The sequence below is a fragment of the Lates calcarifer genome, linkage group LG8 (genome assembly GCF_001640805.2).
Source record: "Lates calcarifer isolate ASB-BC8 linkage group LG8, TLL_Latcal_v3, whole genome shotgun sequence".
Lineage (NCBI taxonomy): Eukaryota > Metazoa > Chordata > Actinopteri > Centropomidae > Lates > Lates calcarifer.
This window is the reverse complement of record NC_066840.1, coordinates 10,430,817-10,449,017: the sequence shown is the minus strand read 5'-3', so window position 1 is coordinate 10,449,017 and position 18,201 is coordinate 10,430,817. Positions and strand designations below refer to the sequence as shown.

At 40.5% G+C, this 18,201-nt stretch overlaps 3 protein-coding genes across 6 annotated transcripts in view; 2 read left to right on the top strand and 1 right to left on the bottom strand.

Moving 5' to 3' along the window:
- The window catches only part of LOC108899197 (ras-GEF domain-containing family member 1C), a 56,772-nt gene extending 48,702 nt beyond the window's left edge, over positions 1-8,070 (top strand). For all 3 annotated transcript variants that reach the window (XM_018699503.2, XM_018699501.2, XM_018699500.2), the window contains 11 exons: positions 73-210; positions 2,262-2,483; positions 3,664-3,738; positions 4,346-4,444; positions 4,992-5,094; positions 5,188-5,267; positions 5,363-5,458; positions 5,579-5,674; positions 5,755-5,878; positions 5,969-6,041; positions 6,126-8,070. In XM_018699503.2, coding sequence (XP_018555019.1) covers positions 73-210; positions 2,262-2,483; positions 3,664-3,738; positions 4,346-4,444; positions 4,992-5,094; positions 5,188-5,267; positions 5,363-5,458; positions 5,579-5,674; positions 5,755-5,878; positions 5,969-6,041; positions 6,126-6,150 — 1,131 coding nt within the window. In that variant the 3' untranslated portion in view covers positions 6,151-8,070. The remainder of the gene's footprint in view (positions 1-72; positions 211-2,261; positions 2,484-3,663; positions 3,739-4,345; positions 4,445-4,991; positions 5,095-5,187; positions 5,268-5,362; positions 5,459-5,578; positions 5,675-5,754; positions 5,879-5,968; positions 6,042-6,125) is intronic.
- A 639-nt stretch (positions 8,071-8,709) lies between these two features.
- Positions 8,710-9,662, bottom strand: tmem126a (transmembrane protein 126A). The gene has a single exon (XM_018699505.2). The coding sequence runs from the start codon at positions 9,499-9,501 to the stop codon at positions 8,872-8,874; it is 630 nt and encodes a 209-aa protein (XP_018555021.1). The 5' UTR covers positions 9,502-9,662; the 3' UTR covers positions 8,710-8,871.
- A 1,137-nt stretch (positions 9,663-10,799) lies between these two features.
- Positions 10,800-18,155, top strand: clk4a (CDC-like kinase 4a). 2 transcript variants are annotated; one of them, XM_018699497.2, is made up of 13 exons: positions 10,800-10,960; positions 12,342-12,502; positions 14,167-14,416; positions 15,063-15,165; positions 15,479-15,545; positions 15,644-15,760; positions 15,893-16,059; positions 16,144-16,238; positions 16,351-16,480; positions 16,570-16,652; positions 16,748-16,827; positions 17,005-17,095; positions 17,353-18,155. In XM_018699497.2, exons 2-13 carry the CDS (start codon positions 12,342-12,344, stop codon positions 17,575-17,577), a joined length of 1,569 nt encoding a protein of 522 aa, XP_018555013.1. In that variant the 5' UTR covers positions 10,800-10,960; the 3' UTR covers positions 17,578-18,155. The 2 variants fall into 2 exon arrangements, with proteins under 2 accessions (XP_018555013.1, XP_018555014.1); XM_018699498.2 differs by lacking the exons at positions 10,800-10,960; positions 12,342-12,502; positions 15,063-15,165 and having other exon boundaries at positions 14,270-14,416.
- The last annotated feature ends 46 nt before the right edge of the window (positions 18,156-18,201 follow it).

Here is an 18,201-nt window from a genome sequence, read left to right as displayed (position 1 = left end):
TTAGTGTTTTGTTTTGCTGATAGAGTCACAAATCCAGACTGTGGTAAACCTCTTTTGCTTCTTCAAATACAGGCAAAAGTGCGCAAGTTTGGTCCCAAGATCCTGCAGCTGCTGACAGAATGGACAGAGACATTTCCATCCGACTTCAGGGATGATAAGATGGTCGGGCACCTCAAAGACATCATCCACAGGATAGCTCCATGTGATGAGGTACACTAATGACATGGAACTGTATTCATATTAATGTCAGACAGACCAGTCAGCTTCACCAAAGACAGAAATTATTTTCTTCTTCCAGTGTTGGAAGGATGCTATGTCTTCAAAAAGAATAACATCAGTAATATCGGTTTCTACAGGGTGGCAATTTGTGATTTTGAGCCACACTGTTGTTGCGGCCATTATAGCCCTTATAAGCCATAGCTGCAGTGAGAAATGCTCTGATGGGGAACAAAATTCAATTATCATCACTACCACTGTGGTGTGGGGTGATGTCAGAGTGTCAGTGTAGGGTGATCAGCCACAGCTCGGCGTTACACAATCTTACATTACAGGAGAGGAGAGAGAGGAAGGAAGGATATTAGAGGAGTGGCTCTATCTGCAGCCTCCAGGGAAAATAGAGGGAGGGAGATGGATGGACAAAATGGGGGGATGGGATACAGGGGCACAGAGTGCAGAGGAGAAGGTGGAGAAGGGGGATGATGGAGTCAGTGGAAGACTAGAAAATATGGAGGGAGGTGAAGAGAGGACAGGAAGAAGGGAAGGGCAGGTGGTGATGAATGTGCTGCTATTTGCAGCTGGCTGTCTACAGCATGTGTGTGTGTATGTGTGCATGTGTGTGTGCATACATGTGGGAGCCGTGGCTCTGGGTCATTTGTGAGACAGACTGACCTCACAGCCTCTGTGACCAGTCATCTGCAGGGAGGGGCACAGAAACACACATTCCTGGACACAGTGCACATCGCCGCTGTTGTGTGAAAAATTTGAAAACGTGTTGTACTCTTAACTCTTGAGTTCATTAAATCCTCTCAAACGCCATTAGATAGTGTCAGAATGCACTGCCTTTGTGCTAAAAATAAAGACGTTGTTTTTAAATCTTAATGTTTTAGAGATTAAAGGTTTTCAGCAACCAGCCTCACAGTGATGTAGTTAATGAAGTACTGATTTACACATATAAAGAGTTTATAAATTGCCAGTAATGTATTCATTCCCAATAGCTCTTAAATGCTCACACACAGTGCATAGGGCAAGTTTACAGGATGGATGTTTCAGACATACAGCTAAACAAAGACATCCGGCTAAAGCTATGACACTATCAAGTGTCAATACCAGAGTAAATTTAGATTTGTGCTTAAGCAAAAGTACATAAGTATTATTGGTAAAATGAACTTATAGTAGCAAAAGTAAAAGTACTCAGTATGCAGTTTGGTCCAGGACTGAGTTTTATGCTGTTACATTATTTGGTTATTATACAGATGCTTTGAAGTGTAAGCAGCATTTTACCATTCTCGTTGGTCGAGGTACTTGTTCTACTGTATATATTGGAGGGCACTTTAGTCAACAAATCATCATATTATAGAGGCTGATGATGTTTTGTATAAAATATGAATCTGCAAAGTAACTACTTAGCATAGCTGTGAGATAAATTGAGTGAATTAAATGTTCAATATTTCACATTGAGATATAGTGGAGTTAAAGCATAAAGTAGCATCAAATAGAAATACCTCAAACACATATTGAGACAGTTTATACAGTCTACTTAGATTTCCATGGGACATGTTATTGCACAAATGCATTGTTATATGTATTTTATGTGCAGTAAGATTGTTTATTGTTAGTTCACTATAACTAATGAATAAATACAGCTAACCTTTGGGTTGCTAAGTGGTGAACCAACACTGACTTGAAGGATAACTTCATGGGAAATATTTTCTGATCTCTGCTGGTCAAGTTGTTCTTACTTTTCTTTTCTTTTTTTGTAATTCATTTAATAAATCATGAGTGATATTGGTTGGATTTCTGGTAGAGGACTGCATCCTTGCCAATAACAATGTGTTGTTGACTAACTGATATTTATGACAAAGTAAGGATACTTTGGAGGAGAATTGAGCACTTATATATTGGCTCTCAACCTGGCAACCCGGAAGTGTGTTTGATTTATGCCTATTACTGATCTATCAAGCATTAATAAATTATTCATTAAAGTCATCATTGACAGCACCTCTTCTCTTTTCCCTTCCCCTCCCCTCTGCTCTCCTCTGCAGGCGTACTGGAAAACCCTGAACCAAGTGCTGCAGAAGCTCAGCCAGAGGCTGGCCCTGATGAGCCAGGGGGAAGAGAGCATCGTCAAGGTCTCCCTCAATGCCTCCTCCATCTCTGACAAGCTGGTGGCCTTCAAGACCAAGCCTCCGCCCATCCAGAAGGACATGCTCTCCATCTGCAACGACCCGTACACACTGGCACAGCAGCTCACCCACGTGGAGCTGGTGAGGAGAGGAGGGGGGCGGTGACGCGTGGGTTAGACAGAGGTCAGGGTAGGAGATAGTAACAAGGATGGACGAGGAGGAGAGGATGTTTGATTGGGAAGGGGGGGGGCTAAGGATGGTGAAGCACGGGTGGAGATTTAGTCTATGGCAAGGACGTAAGCATGGGATAAGAGACATCAAAGGAGGAGATGGAGGGAGTAGAAACAGATATGAGGGTGATAGAAATGAAACTCTGAAAGAACAAAGGAAAAACAGTAGGAGGTATGATAGCAAACTAAAACTGGCAGAAGCATTTAACACTGATCTTGTAGCATTTTGAAGATTGCTGAAGTATAACCTTGATTATCACTCATCAGCTATTCCTAACTGCTCCCCACCCAGTGTACCAGAAATAAGAACAAAGGGAATAATGCAACGAAACATACATGAACAAAAGGATCTCTGCAGTGTCCCTCACATTGCATGCATGGTGCCTTCAGTCTATTCATGTGTGTCTTGATGTGGGCACGTGTATCTGGGGGTGGTACTGTTTCTGTATGTGTGTGTGTCTGTGTGTGTGTATGTGTGCCTGAGTAAGCTTGTACCCTTGTCTGAGTGGTGACATCACCCCAGAAGTCAGTGATGTGCCTGGGGCTTCAAACAAAGGGGATAAAACCAGTGTGGATATATGTGACCTGACAGCTTCACACTCTGGCGCACACACACACGCACACACACACACACACACACACACACACACACACAGAGGAAGACTGAAAGGCATGTACAGTGCACATATACTGCACTTTAATATAGCTATTGTAGGTTTAGCACATGCTAATTCTGATTTAAAACTATTTGACGTTCTGCTTTCTATTAAACTAAACTGTGTGTTTGTGTATTGTGTGTCTGTGTGCAACATTGTTTTTGGATTATATCACGAGTTGAGGAGGGTCTAATGAGTCATTTTGATTTGCACATGTATGTGACTACATAGTTGTCTTTTAATAGAAGCGAATATTGTCTCAAGTGTCACTTTGAGGAAATATGATTCCACTGAGTCACGTCAATGAGTCATTACTTCCCTTTATTGATTGCCTTCCATTACTGAAATGAAAGAATTATTAATGGGACTACCCCCCATCTGTGTGTGGGGTATCTCTCTCCCTCTCTTTGTGTGTTGTGTGTGTGTGTTTTCCAGGAACATTTGAGTCATATTGGTCCAGAGGAGTTTGTCCAGGCCTTTGTTCAGAAAGACCCGCTAGATGGAACACAGGTAAACCTTTACTCATTCCACTATGAATTCTAAAATTAGTTTTGTGTAATGTTTTGCCATATCAGTGGAAACCCATAGCCTGTCCTCAGGCCAGCACAAACACAGCATGCACACAGCATTTTCCTGTTTTCTGTTTTGTTTTGATGTGGAATCCTGAAGAATAGACGTCAGTAGATAGCGTAAAAGGCCTTGTGTATTGTATTGGATTTGCTGGTTAAGGGGCAAAACAGAAGTCAGAGAGTGAAGAGGTCACAAACAGCACAGCAGTGTAAAATCACAAGCTGAGGCAAGCGCACACAAGTGCTTCAGCGTAACTGTTGAATGCTTTCACTCTCCTCTTCCACTGTCACTCGTCCACTCTGGTTTTTCTTCGTATTTAGTTGCTGCCTCTCTCTCGTCTTCTCTCCATCTGCCCTTGCCCTATGTTTTTTTTTTTCTTTTTACCCATTGATCGTGTTATTTCTGCTCTCACCTCACTCTCTTTGTCATTTACACTTACATGGAGGGGCAAGCTTGTAGTTAGGAAGCTAATTAGGATCAGTGTAATTCCCTATGCTTCCTATACTTACTTGTGTCTCTATTCGTGCGTTGTGTTTATCATGAGCAGCCATGCTTCAGTGACCAAAAGAAGAAAACCACCAACCTGGAGGCTTATGTCAGGTGGTTCAACAGACTGTGTTACCTGGTGGCCACTGAGATCTGCATGGTGAGTGGCAAATGCTGGTACACCAGGTACTCATTTTTCTGACATTAGACTTTAGAGGCAAATGGACAGTGTGAAAACCTACTCATTATGTCAAAAACTAAGAGAATGAATAGCATGAGGAACACTGATAATGTTCACAAAATAGGACAGGCATCGATGAAAAGCACTTAAATCATTAAGCAGACATGAAAATGAATCGGGAGACGTTAGAAAGACTTTATAGTAGTGCATAGTGTGCCTGTGGTGTGGACATTTATTACTGAAACACAAAGCTGAAAATTCTGAAATGTCATTCAATGATTTTGAATTTTACATAATAATTTCTGGAATAACTTCAAATTTTAGTGGCATTTCATTCTTGTAAACAAATAAAAGGACCACAGATAAAAGCAGTTTAGTTCTTACAGCGTGTCACTGCCCCCTAATGGTTACATTGAGTTACTTCACTCTCACTAAGAAGGATTGTTTAACCGTTTTTGCCTGTTTCTGTAGAAAGAGAGAACATTCTAAGTAAAAATGAAATAAAAACCTTGTCTCCTTTTTGCAGCCAGCGAAGAAGAAACAAAGAGCCCAGGTGATAGAGTTCTTCATTGATGTTGCCAGGGAGTGTTTCAACATCGGAAACTTCAACTCCCTCATGGCCATCATCTGTGAGTCTAATTGTGCTACACATGAGAGTATTATCACAGAGATTTGTTCTGCCTGGCTTGGCATTAATAGTTAAAATCTATTTCCTCCCACAGCTGGTATGAACATGAGCCCCGTGTCGAGGCTGAAGAAGACTTGGGGCAAAGCCAAGACTGCCAAGTTCTTCATTCTGGAGGTAAACACAATGTAGCCATTCATTGACTGAGAAGTACCAAACAGGTAATAACATGAAGCTGACAGTACGTTGCTTGTTGCCGTTTGCTCTGACAGCATCAGATGGATCCTACAGGAAATTTTTACAACTACAGGACCGCCCTGAGGGGGGCCGCCCATCGCTCTCGGACTGCCAACAGCAACAGAGAAAGGGTAAGGCTTGACAGCACCTTGCCACTATTATTCTGAAAGCATGCTGACACTGATCCAGTTATTTGTTTTCATCTTCACGCCAATATTTTATGTATCTCCTTGTCTGTTTTCCCTCCTAAGATCGTAATTCCATTCTTCAGTCTGCTGATCAAAGACATTTATTTCCTGAATGAAGGATGTGCCAATCGGCTGCCCAATGGACACGTTAACTTTGAGGTGAGGTTGTAATCTTTTTTCCCGACCTTGTTGCATTTAACCATCGTAAAAATATATACTTAGTGCAGTTTTTGTTTTAGAAATTTGTGGAGCTGGCACGACAGGTCGGCGAATTCATGACATGGAAACAGGTGGAGTGTCCATTTGAGGAGGATCGGGCCATCCTACACTACCTCCACACTGCTCCAATCTTCAGTGAGGACGGTGAGAACCAAGAATTTTCCTTATAGACTGTGATATCTGACAAAACTCACTCTCTTCACCAATCAATTTCTTTTCTTATTCCTTCCCCAGGACTCTACCTTGCATCCTATGAGAGTGAGAGTCCAGAGAACCAGGTAGAGAAGGACAGATGGAAAGCACTCAGGTGAGATAATACGAGTGAAACGAAAGATGCTACCAAGTGTAAAAATGACGCACCGTCCTTCATCATCTCTCCTCTTCCCGTCAGGTCTAACGTTCTGGGGAAGACATGAGGCACTGACGGCAGCTAACCCTCCCACCAGCGAGGGAGCGTGTGTTCTCATTGCACTAAAATGAACTGTGAAGGAACCTAGCTGGTACTTAGGTGTTTTTCTATGAAGAAATTAAGAGATAAAAAACAAAACAAGCAACACGATGAACAGGATTCATCAAGAAGAGTGTTAAAAAAAATAAAAACAAGAATATGTTTTTAAAAAAAAAGTGAATCAAAAATGTTAAGCTAAGGAAACTGGAGTAAAATGCCTTTGCAGCATATCAGCGATGAGGTACAGTATGTCGGAGAGGGATACAGCCTCTCTCCTTCCCCCGTCCCTTCGATGTGTGTTTACTCTGTGAAAGTATGTTTACTACTATAGAGAGTACAGTTACAGGGAAAACCACTTTATAAAATGAAATTCCTACTGATGCTATAGTTGTTTTTGTATTTGCTCCTCTCCCTACTTCTCTCTCTCTTTCTCTTCCCCTTCTGGTCCAAAGCCTTGTCTAGATATTTAATTTAACTTTTTTTTTCCTTTACTTGTAATGTACTGTAACTATGAAACTTACAATGATGTGAAGGGCGCTGGCTAGCCCGTATCAGCTGTCAAATTTTATAGGTCTACTGAAGGAACGCCAACTGTGTATATCTGGGACGACAGAAGATGACATGCCTTGAGCATTTTACCAGTTCATCTCACGTGTACTTTAACATGTGCGATTGTGCTCATGCATTCATGTCTGTTCAAACAGTCACTGTCTGGTTTTTGCATGAGAGTGACTGGAGAAACCTGTTTACTGGCCATCTCTTCTTGTATTCTTTATTTATTGTATTTTATTTTGGGACAGTGTTGGACAAGGGGGGGGGGGGGGTGTATGGACTGTTTTAAAAAGTGTTTACTCCTTTAAAATGTATTGTGCCATTAATGCAAGAAAACTACAGTATAGCTTAACGGTCACAGCAGGAGCCAGGCCAGGTGTAGATTGTGTACAGGTTACATTTACCCCTCATCTTTCTGCTCTTCAGGAAGTTTTCTCTGACTGACGTTCAGTTGTCTGGTATATTTATGGAGATTTCTGTGCTGACAGATGTATAGTTTTTATTGTAACTTTCCTTTACTGAATATGAAGTCCAATGGCATGCTATGACAGGTGTTTTTAAAGGGGCATTAAACGTATCCATGATGATGAAGTGGAGACTTTTGTCTGTCTAAAAGAAAAAAGTGGGAAAAAGAGGGAAACTTGTGCCATATGAATCACTGGTTGTCATGATAAATCAGGTTCCTCTGACTTGAAATGTGTTGTTTATCGTTTTGTGGGATCGTCACTGAGCTTTGTTTTTTTTGGCAGTTTTGTTGTGATTCGGGAGCCATTTTTGAGGGTGGGGTGAGGGAGGGTGGTAGGAGAGGAAGGATATGGGGAGGGAGTGGGAACTGTGTAATTAATTATAACCTTTTTAAAAAAGTCTTATTCAGTTTGCTATAATTGATTGATGTCAGTGTTTTCTCTTAAGAAGCACCTTTCCCTCTTAATAACAGACTGACTTTTATTCTCCCTCATTTGTCATCAATAAACTTGCTTTTCTTGTACCCCCCCCCCAACGCACCCCAAGACAAGTTTAAGACAGTAGACCAGAGATGTGATGTCAAACTTGCCATTCAAGGTGACAACACGTTTTAATAAAACATTGCCTGTATTGAACGTCTGTTTTCAATGATAGTCGCCTCCAGGACATCAGTTCTGCTCTTTTTAATGGTATCATTGCACTGCCATGTCCATGTTTTCACTTACACACACATAAACCCTGGGTGAGGTTCAAGGAGTTGAGCGCAATCAGTGTATTTATGGTTATTGAGACCAAGCAGACACAAGTTTGGCTTCAACATCACTGTTGTGACTAGTTCCTTAGAAGCCTTAATAAAAGTAAACTGTGGTCAGATGAATGTCAGCAGTTGATTTTGTTTATGACAGTGCATTTTCCTGCCTATTCATGGTTTGCAGCTTGATCAAAGCATTGCTGACTTAAATTCAATCTTGGTTTTCATAATAATGCAGGAGCCCTGATGTTTCATTGGAAACCATCTCACTTGCTTTTGAACATTTTTTTAGTGTTTGATTAGGTTTTTTTTTAAATGCAGAATGCTGAAGGCTGAGAAAAGGCAGATGCTTGGATGAGCTCATTACAGCATCTGCAATCCAAGCACAACTACACTCAGGCGATCAACAGAGCCAATTGTAATCCCACGTTAAACACTATCTTTAAAATAGCTACAACCAAGTTATTTCCCCCACAGAATACACTTCCATTTTTTTTAATTGATCAGTTCATTATTTTTGTTTACATCAAATCACAAAAAAATGCCCAACTCTATTTCCCAGAGCCCAAGGCAACCTCTATAAATGGCTTGTTTTGTCCAACCGACTGTCAAAAGTATGAAGATAGTGAATTTGAGAGGTGATAAGCAATAAATGCGCATCTGAGAAGCTGGGACCAGTAGATGTGTGTTATTTTGATTTACAAATGACTTTAAGACTGATTCAGATTTTTAATTTATCTCTTAACGCATGAAACTGAGTTTTAAAAGCAGTACATTTATGCAGTTTTTGTCATACTAGCAATGATACAGCGCACATAGTTAATTTTATTTCTGGGGAAAACATCACAGGCATATTCCATATGAAATGGTGGAAGCTCAATACAAATAACGTGGTTAATTTACGGTTCAGTTAAGGACGTTTTAGTCTTTAGTCTCTAGCTCCTCTCCACCTGAGCTAAATGTTACACGGGCCAGTTTGGTGTACGTCTCGAAGTCCCTGGAGCCCAGGTAGGTGCCGAAGATGGCTTGGAGTAACAGTACCGGCCTCATTTGTCTCAGGATCGGTCTGGATACGTCCACCCAGTGCCGGAGCACGTTGCCCCTCTCTGGCATTGGCGCTGTGTTGAGCCTGGCCGCAAGGAAGATATTCACGGCTAAGGCCAGGAGGATGGGGTACCCACCGCCGCCGACCACACCGACAAGCGCACCTCGTGTCATGGCACAGGTGGGACAGTTGAGGCCACTGGACACTAGAGAATCGGACACCAGCACGTTGTACAGGCCAGCTGTTACCAGGAAGGGCAGCGCGGCCGTCGGCAGGCTGGAGGCGATGAACCCCTTTGAGATGTTCAGGGTTCTGCGGTATAAGCTGTTGGATATCAATCCTGCGAAAGCCGCGTTTCCCCCCAGATACAAGTTTCCGTATTTAAAGAATTTTTTATCAATGTCAGGCAGTCTGTCGAAATTCTTCGCCAGCATTTCAGTCATCACTTCTCTGGGAATGGTGAGCCCATTTCCGGAGACGCTTTCCTTCTCGGTATTTTCCGACATCTTCAGACTTAATGTTTAAACCGACAATGTCCACTGTTTGGTAGCTAGGTATCCAGAAATACAGTTATGAATGTTTTTCACATTGGAGTAAGGTTGTCCTCAGAATGAGAACAACGGGTAGACATGTTTTTACCCATAATTCATACGGAACTTATTGGGGGATTTTTGCCCTCAGTGTAGTCTTACAGGCAGTTAAGAACGTAATAAAACGTCAACGTCTATAAGTTGTTTTATATTTCACAGATTCAGATGTTTTTTCCAATGTAATGTCAGAAGCCTTTCTTAACGTACCAGTTTTGCAGATATAATAATTTACCAAACGCACAATAATATTAACATAATAGAAGCTCATTTTTCTCAGTGTGATCAGAAAGAATCTTAACATTTGCTAAACTATGTTGCAAAAAAAGGCATATAAAAATAAAATATGATATAAAAAAATAAATACAGCAGAGGAGGGAAATGAAAATATTAATGCATTTGTTACATGGTTATTGATTACCTTAACCACTACTCCATCTATGGCCTCACGTACATGGATTAGTTTTTATACAAATTGTAAGTATTACAGATAATACAGTTAGTTCAATTTAACTTTTATTTAAAAATTGCAACAAAATGTATTAGAAAATGTCAGAGGGGTTTGTCTGGAACTTTTTCAGTAGATCAGAATCTACTGACAGCTTCAATGTTATTATACTGTTGCTCTGGAAAGCAATTTAGGACACAGTCTTGTTGTACAGTACAGTACATGTACACACATACATGCAGTCTGAAAAGGAGAGCTACCTGATTGTAGCTATATTTTATTCGTTTGTTTGTCATTTTATTTGTATATTTTATATGCACTGTTTTTACTGTGGAATACCTGTTGCACTGCACTATCTGGTAATTGTATTTGTGTATTTTTAATACTTACATTTATATATTTTCTTTTTTTTTCTTCTTTTTTTTCCACTGGTCTCTGTGAGCTACCAAACAAATTTCGTTGTTTAACTACAATGACAATAAAAACTTACTTGTTTGTGAAATGCTGTGCGTTATGATTTTATCAGGATATTCTATACTTGTATGAATTTACTTATAACTTCTTATTTATCTATGTTTTTACTTGATAATTCTTGTGTTTTTCTTCGACTGTAATAATGAATCAAATAATCCCATCATTTATTCTTTTTGTAAAGCACAATTAAATGTGCTCTATAACCAAATTGACTTGACTTGACTACCTGAAAGGCTGAACTCAGGACATCACTACTCCATTTTCACTAAAGTAAGTGGGCGTCGTTATTGTACGTTGCGTCATGGAATGTGTTAAAGAACGTTCTATCGGATTCTCGAGAAGGTCGCCATCTTTGAAGACGAGTTGTTGTAGGCATTTTCCACTTTCTTTGTTCTTATTTTGTTTTTACCCAGCCGATAAACCTATTGTTTCGATTGCCAGGATTGTTACAGGAAGGTAAGACCAATTCTTGGATCATAGCCACGTACCATTTAGTATGTTTTTAGTAAGTTTAACGTATAACAAATATTAGCTATAGTTAGCCAGTTAGCTTCTCCGATATTCGACGTCTCGCCAACAAGGCATATGTTTGTCTGACCGCAAAAATATGTTTCATGGGATATTAAGGTTGCAAATCGGGCCTCAACTTTCTGTAACGGTGACAGTCAACACTTACAGAATTGGTTGTCCCACTATAATGCACTTTATTCAATGTTATAAGTTATGCTAACGGACGTAACGTGGGTGGCTAATAATTGCTGTGCTTAGCGCTCGGTGGGCTTTGATATTGAGAACAAGCTAAAACTCGCTTTATGCATTTACCTGTAGTTAGTAGACAACACATAACTGTATTTTGAATTGCAAGTTCCCATATGTAAATGTATCAGTGTGAAACAGTGGGTAGTTGATGTGGTCGATGTCAATCCGTTGCAGGCCTGAACAATTCAGTTCATCAAATCGTTTCGGAAACGTTGAGGATACGTTAACACCCCCCCCCCCCGCCCAAAAAAATTTATATATATATATATGAATGAATGAATAAGTTAAATGCTCAAAGAGTGATTGAATAAATGTCATGGCTAGGCTGACTAAATAAGTTGAGCTCTGTTAGCCTTTTCGTGATTATTAACCTTGGCTGACCGTTGCAGATGTTGTATTGCACATTACCAATTTCCTACAGTTAGCCACGCAGGTACGGTGTGGTAGCTATTGTTTTGATGTGGCTTGAGACCTGCAACTTTATACAATTTTTGTTGTATAACTTGTTGCTTTCTCGAATAATCATTTAATTTGTAAGTAATTTTTGGTCTAATCCGTAACGTGTTTTCAGAGTCCCTTGTAACTCTTAGAAATGGCGTCTCTGTCTATGTAGAAGTCCTAAACATATAGATATTACATTTACAATGATAGAGATAAGAGCTGTCCAAATATAATAGCTGCTGTCAGAGAAAGTTTGTCATTTTTTTTATTGCAACTGACTGGTAAGACGAATCGACATGGTTGATGTAATTATCAACATTGCAGCCAGTTACTGTCCAGTCTTCAAACCTACCAAGTTTTTGATTTTTGATAATGCTTAACATTTACTCTTTGGCCTTAATGTTACAGCTCTGTTTTGGCTAGCTTCAGATGCATGTAATGCAGAGCACTGGCTGTCTTGCAACGGGAGAGGGGTCTCAATAGAAACAAACCTATATTATGTTGTACCTGAAACCATAGATTTAATAACTGCAATTATTGATCAATAACTGAAAGTAATGTCTTTTAGGATTAAGTGGGTATCCAGGTTATGACATTTTGACTCTTTTTTTTTTTTTCCCCCCCCTTTGTTTTCCAGATGCGCCACTCTAAGCGAATGCGTTCCCCAGGTGTCTGGCTTGATGAGTACAGCTGGGAAGAGAGAATGGAGTGTCGTAAGCGAAAGAAACGAGATTCACACAGCAGTGAAAGAGAAAATAAGTCCAGAAGAACTCACCGTCACCACAAGATCCATGATGGGTAAATATCTCTCTAGTATTTGTTGTGCACAATGTAAGACCTTCTTAGGATTTTGGTCTCTTAAGGTACATGTTTCTATCAAAGTTGAACAGTATATTAATAGCTGTAGCATATGTAAGAGCAGTACAGTGTTAAGATAAATCTGACATATGCTCAAAATTGGATGTATTATATGAGTTCACATTATATTTATATTTTGTAGGAAAGTTGTTCAACCACATTACAACCTATACACAAAAAAATGTTAGAATTAGGATCAGAGTTTTTTTTATTATTATTTATTTTTTTAAAGCATCTTTTATCTTCAACCTGGTCTCTAACAATTTATGAACCCAATTTAAGCCAGATTTCTAACACAAGAAATGGGAGCATTGATACTAGTTCATTTGGGGAGAAACTACTTACAAATGTGTGTCAGTTAAGATTTCTAAAAATAGTGAGACTACACCCTGTTAACCTTTATAAGCCAATTTATAATGTCACTAAGTGTCAGACTGCGGCTTGGGTTGCTGTGTTTTGCAATTTACCTTCCAGTAAAACTAATAAGGCTCCTGATTTGTAAACAACTCATGTGCTCCATACCAAAAATTGTGTGTGAATTGCAGAACACAACTCTTATGTATGCATAATTTTCAGTGTCTGTATTCTTAATGGTGCATCAGATAGATATTTTTAAATGACCCTTTCTTAATGAATTGTCCTTAAATGATAATCTAGTTAGTTTACAATTTCAGTCTGTCTAGTGAAGTTATGTGCAGTGTTTATATGTTATGCAATTCTAGCTTTTTGTGGGTGTGTATGATTGCCCATGGGGTTACATTAGATGTAACTCCATGGGCCATCAGATCTACTCTAATTTTAATCCTGTAGAGAGGCAGACTTCTTCCTGGAAGATAACTGACACCACCAGGGTGCTAGGGCCCTTGGGGTTTCTTGGTCTTTTTTAGATTCTTAGGTGCTAAAATGGCCTGTAGGGTGGGTGTGATTGGAAACATTTTGAGTGAACATTTGGATGTTTCAGAGCAATGCACATATAAGAAACCATTGGAGGGCTATAGGAATTTTTATGTACGGAATAAGCAAATGTCGCTTGAGATCTCTGCATTTTATATTGGCAGAGGTGGACTCACGTAGGTGATAACTTCTTGCATACCAAGATCTGCAGGTGTAGAATCACATATCGTATTACGCTCCATCAGGTTGTGCCGAAAAGCTTTCAGCAACATTCATTCCTCACACGTTAATCCTGCCAATGTGGCTCTCTGTCAAGGTGAATGAGTTTTATGGAAAACTTGCTTTGGGTTGCCAGGGAGACTATATATAAATGTTAAAACTGCCCAAAACTGTGGCATTATATGATGGCATCCTAGAAATATTTGTTGGACAGTGATAATCCTTCAATAAAATGCTTTCTGAACTGCGCCCTCTCATTGAACAGGATGTTTGGTGTTTGGTAGCTGTAAATCAGTATGTTGCTAATTACAAATGTTACATAAAAGGCTCAGGGGATAGAGTGTCAGGCAATAGGCGGTCCATTAGCACCATCATATCCATGCTGCACTTTAGAGTGTGATCACAGACAAGGAACTGGTCTTCTCCTGACCTGACCTACACTCTGGTCTTTGTTATTGACCTGTGTGTGTTCTTTTTTTCTTTGATTGCAGGCACTACCTGGAGACCCGCAGTTTGAACCAGAGGCTGGACTCAAGGGAAGGGTACACCCGCAACCACAGTTTTGACATGGCCTGTGAGGAGGACAGTCGCGAAGCCACCTGCAAGGACAGAGACCTTGACTGGCATCACTACAGCAAGTCATCGGGGCGTAGTGGTCGGAGTGGTCGCAGCAGGCGAAGCAGCCACAGGCACAAAGATAGACGGCGCAGACGTAGCCACTCTCGCCACAGGTCATCCTCGGTACGGGAACCTCCTTCTCCTCTCTACCCGCCCCTCCCCTGTCTATACCACCAGATCGAAAGGGTCATTATCACTGGTGTTTAGCCATTGCTTAACACCGATCTCTTTGTCTCTCTGTATCTCTGTGTGTGTCCTACACGTCACTGTTAAGCATGATTTCCAGTAATGACAACTAGGGGACTTAGGGGCTCAGGAAGTAAGGGATTGTGAGTGTTTATAGATTTTCAAGAGAAAAGTGGACCCAGTATTTGTGCTGAAAAATCTTAGGGGGCAGTTATGGGACGTGATAGTAAAGAGTTACAAAGAACTACATTTAGAAAGACTGTAATCACTCAAGTTCACTTTTTTTCTGTACTACTCTGAGAAAGTCTCTCATCTGAAAATCTTGTTGCCATGTTTTTCTTCTGTAACACACACTATGTGGTGGCTGGCGCCCAATTTCTCTGACGGGGCTGAATTTGAATTTGCTGCTCCGTCCTTCCGTCCATTCGCCTGGCGGTGTTACTGAACGGGCCGAATCTATCCACCCCTACACCTCCCCCCCTTGGCCTGGTTGAATGAATGACGATGTCGCATTGTGGTGGCCTGGTGCTGGCTGACTGATGGGTTATTGATGTGATGGCGGATTGCGGCGGTTCCGGTGCAGAGGAGGAGCCATCACCGCAGGAGCAGGAAAAGATCCAGGAGTGTTGAGGATGATGACGAGGGTCACCTCATCTATCACAGTGGAGACATGCTGAGAGCGAGATGTATAGAATATATACCTTTTTTTTTTTCTAATGTTGTTCACAGTTTGTGCCTCTCACTCTCTTGTTGTCTGGTTTTTATTTCCAAACATTAATTTAGAGGATGAAATATTTGGGCCAATAGACCTTTTTTTTTTTTTGGTTAGATATTGCTTGTCAGTGTAACATATTTAGCATAGCGTTGTATGCCAGTGTTGAAGCCTATTATAGTAGTGTATCTAAACAGCAATGTAACATCAGGCAGTGAACCAACCAAAGGACAGTGTTTCACTTTGTCACTACTGTGTTTCTAACTTCAGCTCTTTATTTTCTGTAGATGAGATTGTGTGTACTCTAGGAGAGGGTGCCTTTGGGAAGGTCGTTGAATGCATTGATCACTCTAAGTAAGTATAGATATTTCCCATGGTTGAGCATTCTGAATGTTTTTATATTTTTCTCTTCTTTCTCTCATTTGATATTAAAAATATTTGTCTATTTCCAGTGATGGAGCTCGAGTGGCTCTGAAGATCATTAAAAACATAGACCGCTACCGTGAGGCAGCTATGTCAGAGGTAGAGGTGCTTGAACAGTTGAAGTCCCTTGACTCTGAGAGGAGATAGTAAGTAAATCCATATTAATTTCATACTACAATAGTCTGATAATCCTGACAGTCATCACATATGATAATATGTTCAGAATTTGCCAATCAAGAAACTTATTTTGCATCCACTTCACCTTTCCTCCCCTTTAGTGCATGTGTGCACATGCTGGACTGGTTTGACTACCATGGTCACATTTGCATTGCCTTTGAGCTGCTTGGCCTCAGCACCTATGATTTCCTCAAGGAGAACAACTTCCAGCCTTTCCCCATTGAACATATCAGACACATGGCATACCAGATCATCCGAGCTGTTCGATGTGAGTACTAGACACGTGCACAGAGAATGCAGTATGTTTGTCAAAAAACATTCAAATTAAAATGTATGTGGCCTTCTCTTTCAGTTCTGCACAAGAACAAGCTGACTCACACAGATCTGAAGCCTGAGAATATTCTTTTCATTGATTCAGACTATGACATGGAGTACAATCCTGAAAAAGTATGCATCTTAAATATTTAAAATAAAAAATGTATACCTGCAAAAGTTTAAAACTCCTTGTTTGTGCCAGTAGCTATATGAGTAAATGATTGTTTGTTTTTGGTGTCCACAGAAACGAGATGAACGAACATTGAAAAACCCAGATGTGAAAATTGTGGACTTTGGTAACGCCACATATGAACATGAGCACCACACCTCTGTGGTGTCAACACGCCACTACCGTGCTCCTGAGGTCATTTTAGGTAAGTGGCTGTTTTAATGCACTGCACTTAAGGTTTGGGCAGATTCTTTTTTTGGTGACTTGTTGCTTAGTTAATGTTGTCTCTTTCAGATCTGGGCTGGGACCATTCCTGTGATGTCTGGAGTGTCGGCTGTATACTCATTGAGTACTACCTTGGATCAACTCTCTTCCAGGTTAGTTGCCAGTAGAAAGCACAATGGGATCATTAACACTTGTGACCTCTACCATAGCATTTATTAAAACTGGGTTATATTGTTCTCTTATTCAGACCCACGATAGTAAGGAGCACCTTGCTATGATGGAGAGAGTCCTGGGCCCCATTCCCACAGACCTCCTGCAGAAAACCAAGTAAGAGTTCACCCATTCACACTCTTCTTATTAACGGTTCTCATCCTGTGAAACAGTCATGGAAGAATTTTCAAGACCGGTTGTTATGATCCCTCTAACTTGAGCATGACAGTGTTAATTGATTGTTTTAATTTTGTAATCATGCACTAATTTCAGAAAAAATTATGTGATGTGTAGGAAACGGCGGTATGTTCACCGGTGCAAGCTGGACTGGGATGTGCACAGTTCTTCTGGACGATACGTGAGGAAACACTTTAAACCCCTCAAGGTAAAAGGAACAAAGCTTGAGACAGCCACATACAGTCACTGTTGGAGTGTTATTAAATAAAAACACTTGGCCATCAGTACATGAGTCGTCACAGTTTTGTTCTCAACTCTGTACAAAGCCCACAACTTTACAATAAGAACAGGATTCCTAATTTATTACTACTGTGCTCAGCTATTTGTCACAAAATAACTCCAGAGTATGCAGAGTACTAGCATATTTCTAATGAGACTGGTTAACAATTGTCTTTCTCCCACCAGCATTACATGATGTCTAAGGGTGAAGATCACCAGAAGCTGTTTGACCTGATAGAGAAGATGATGGAGTATGACCCAGCTAAGCGCCTCAGTCTTGAACAGGCTCTCCGACACCCCTTCTTCTCCTGCTACTACAGTAGCAGCAGCAAAAGCAGCAGAAGGAGCAGTAAAAGCAGCAGCAGAAGGAGCAGCAGCAGCAGCAGTGGCGGCAGCAGCAACAAAGACTGAAACCCTGAACCTGTAAACTTCTGACCTGTAACAGCAGTCACGGCCTGGCTGTCACCATGACATTTATCATGGTGCTTGGTGCTAGCCTCTACTTCCTGACTCTCCAGGAGAGGTGTACTTTAACTGACTGTATCAGTCCACTGCCCTGCTTTACTGTGTCATGTCCCTAAGCCAGTGTGTTTCTTCATCTCACGCATCCTTAATTTCTGTTTTCATCTGTGGCATGTTTTGATGGAATGATTCCCCCAAAATTATATCTATTTATTTGCCATTGTAATTTAAAGTGTAGCTTCTGAACAAGTACTGTTTTTCCTTTTAAACCTGATTAGTCCAGTTTTGTCCATGTTCTGTATGTGCATTGTCAACCAGGTGACAGGCCACGTAATAGACTGAGAAATGCATAATCCTCCATCAGTCTCACTGGTAATAATTAATCAGCATTGTAGGTGTAAAAAAAAAGAAGAAAAAAGGCAGGAAACTCTTGTATATAGAATTTGTTCAGACATTTCTTTTTTCACTGGTTATGTCACTTTTGCATTATCATGTATATTTTTCTCAATAAACTTGAACAGACGACAGCAGTGTGACTTGTGTTTACACAGGTCAGTGATTGAGCAGTGTTAA

Excerpts from the sequence above, each read along its gene's own strand:
- tmem126a (XM_018699505.2), bottom strand. The coding sequence starts at position 9,501 with ATGTCGGAAAATACCGAGAAGGAAAGCGTCTCCGGAAATGGGCTCACC.
- clk4a (XM_018699497.2), top strand. The coding sequence starts at position 12,342 with ATGCGCCACTCTAAGCGAATGCGTTCCCCAGGTGTCTGGCTTGATGAG. Across the intron at positions 12,503-14,166 it reads CACCACAAGATCCATGATGG|GCACTACCTGGAGACCCGCA; the intron begins GTAAATATCTCT and ends CTTTGATTGCAG. Across the intron at positions 15,546-15,643 it reads GAATGCATTGATCACTCTAA|TGATGGAGCTCGAGTGGCTC; the intron begins GTAAGTATAGAT and ends GTCTATTTCCAG.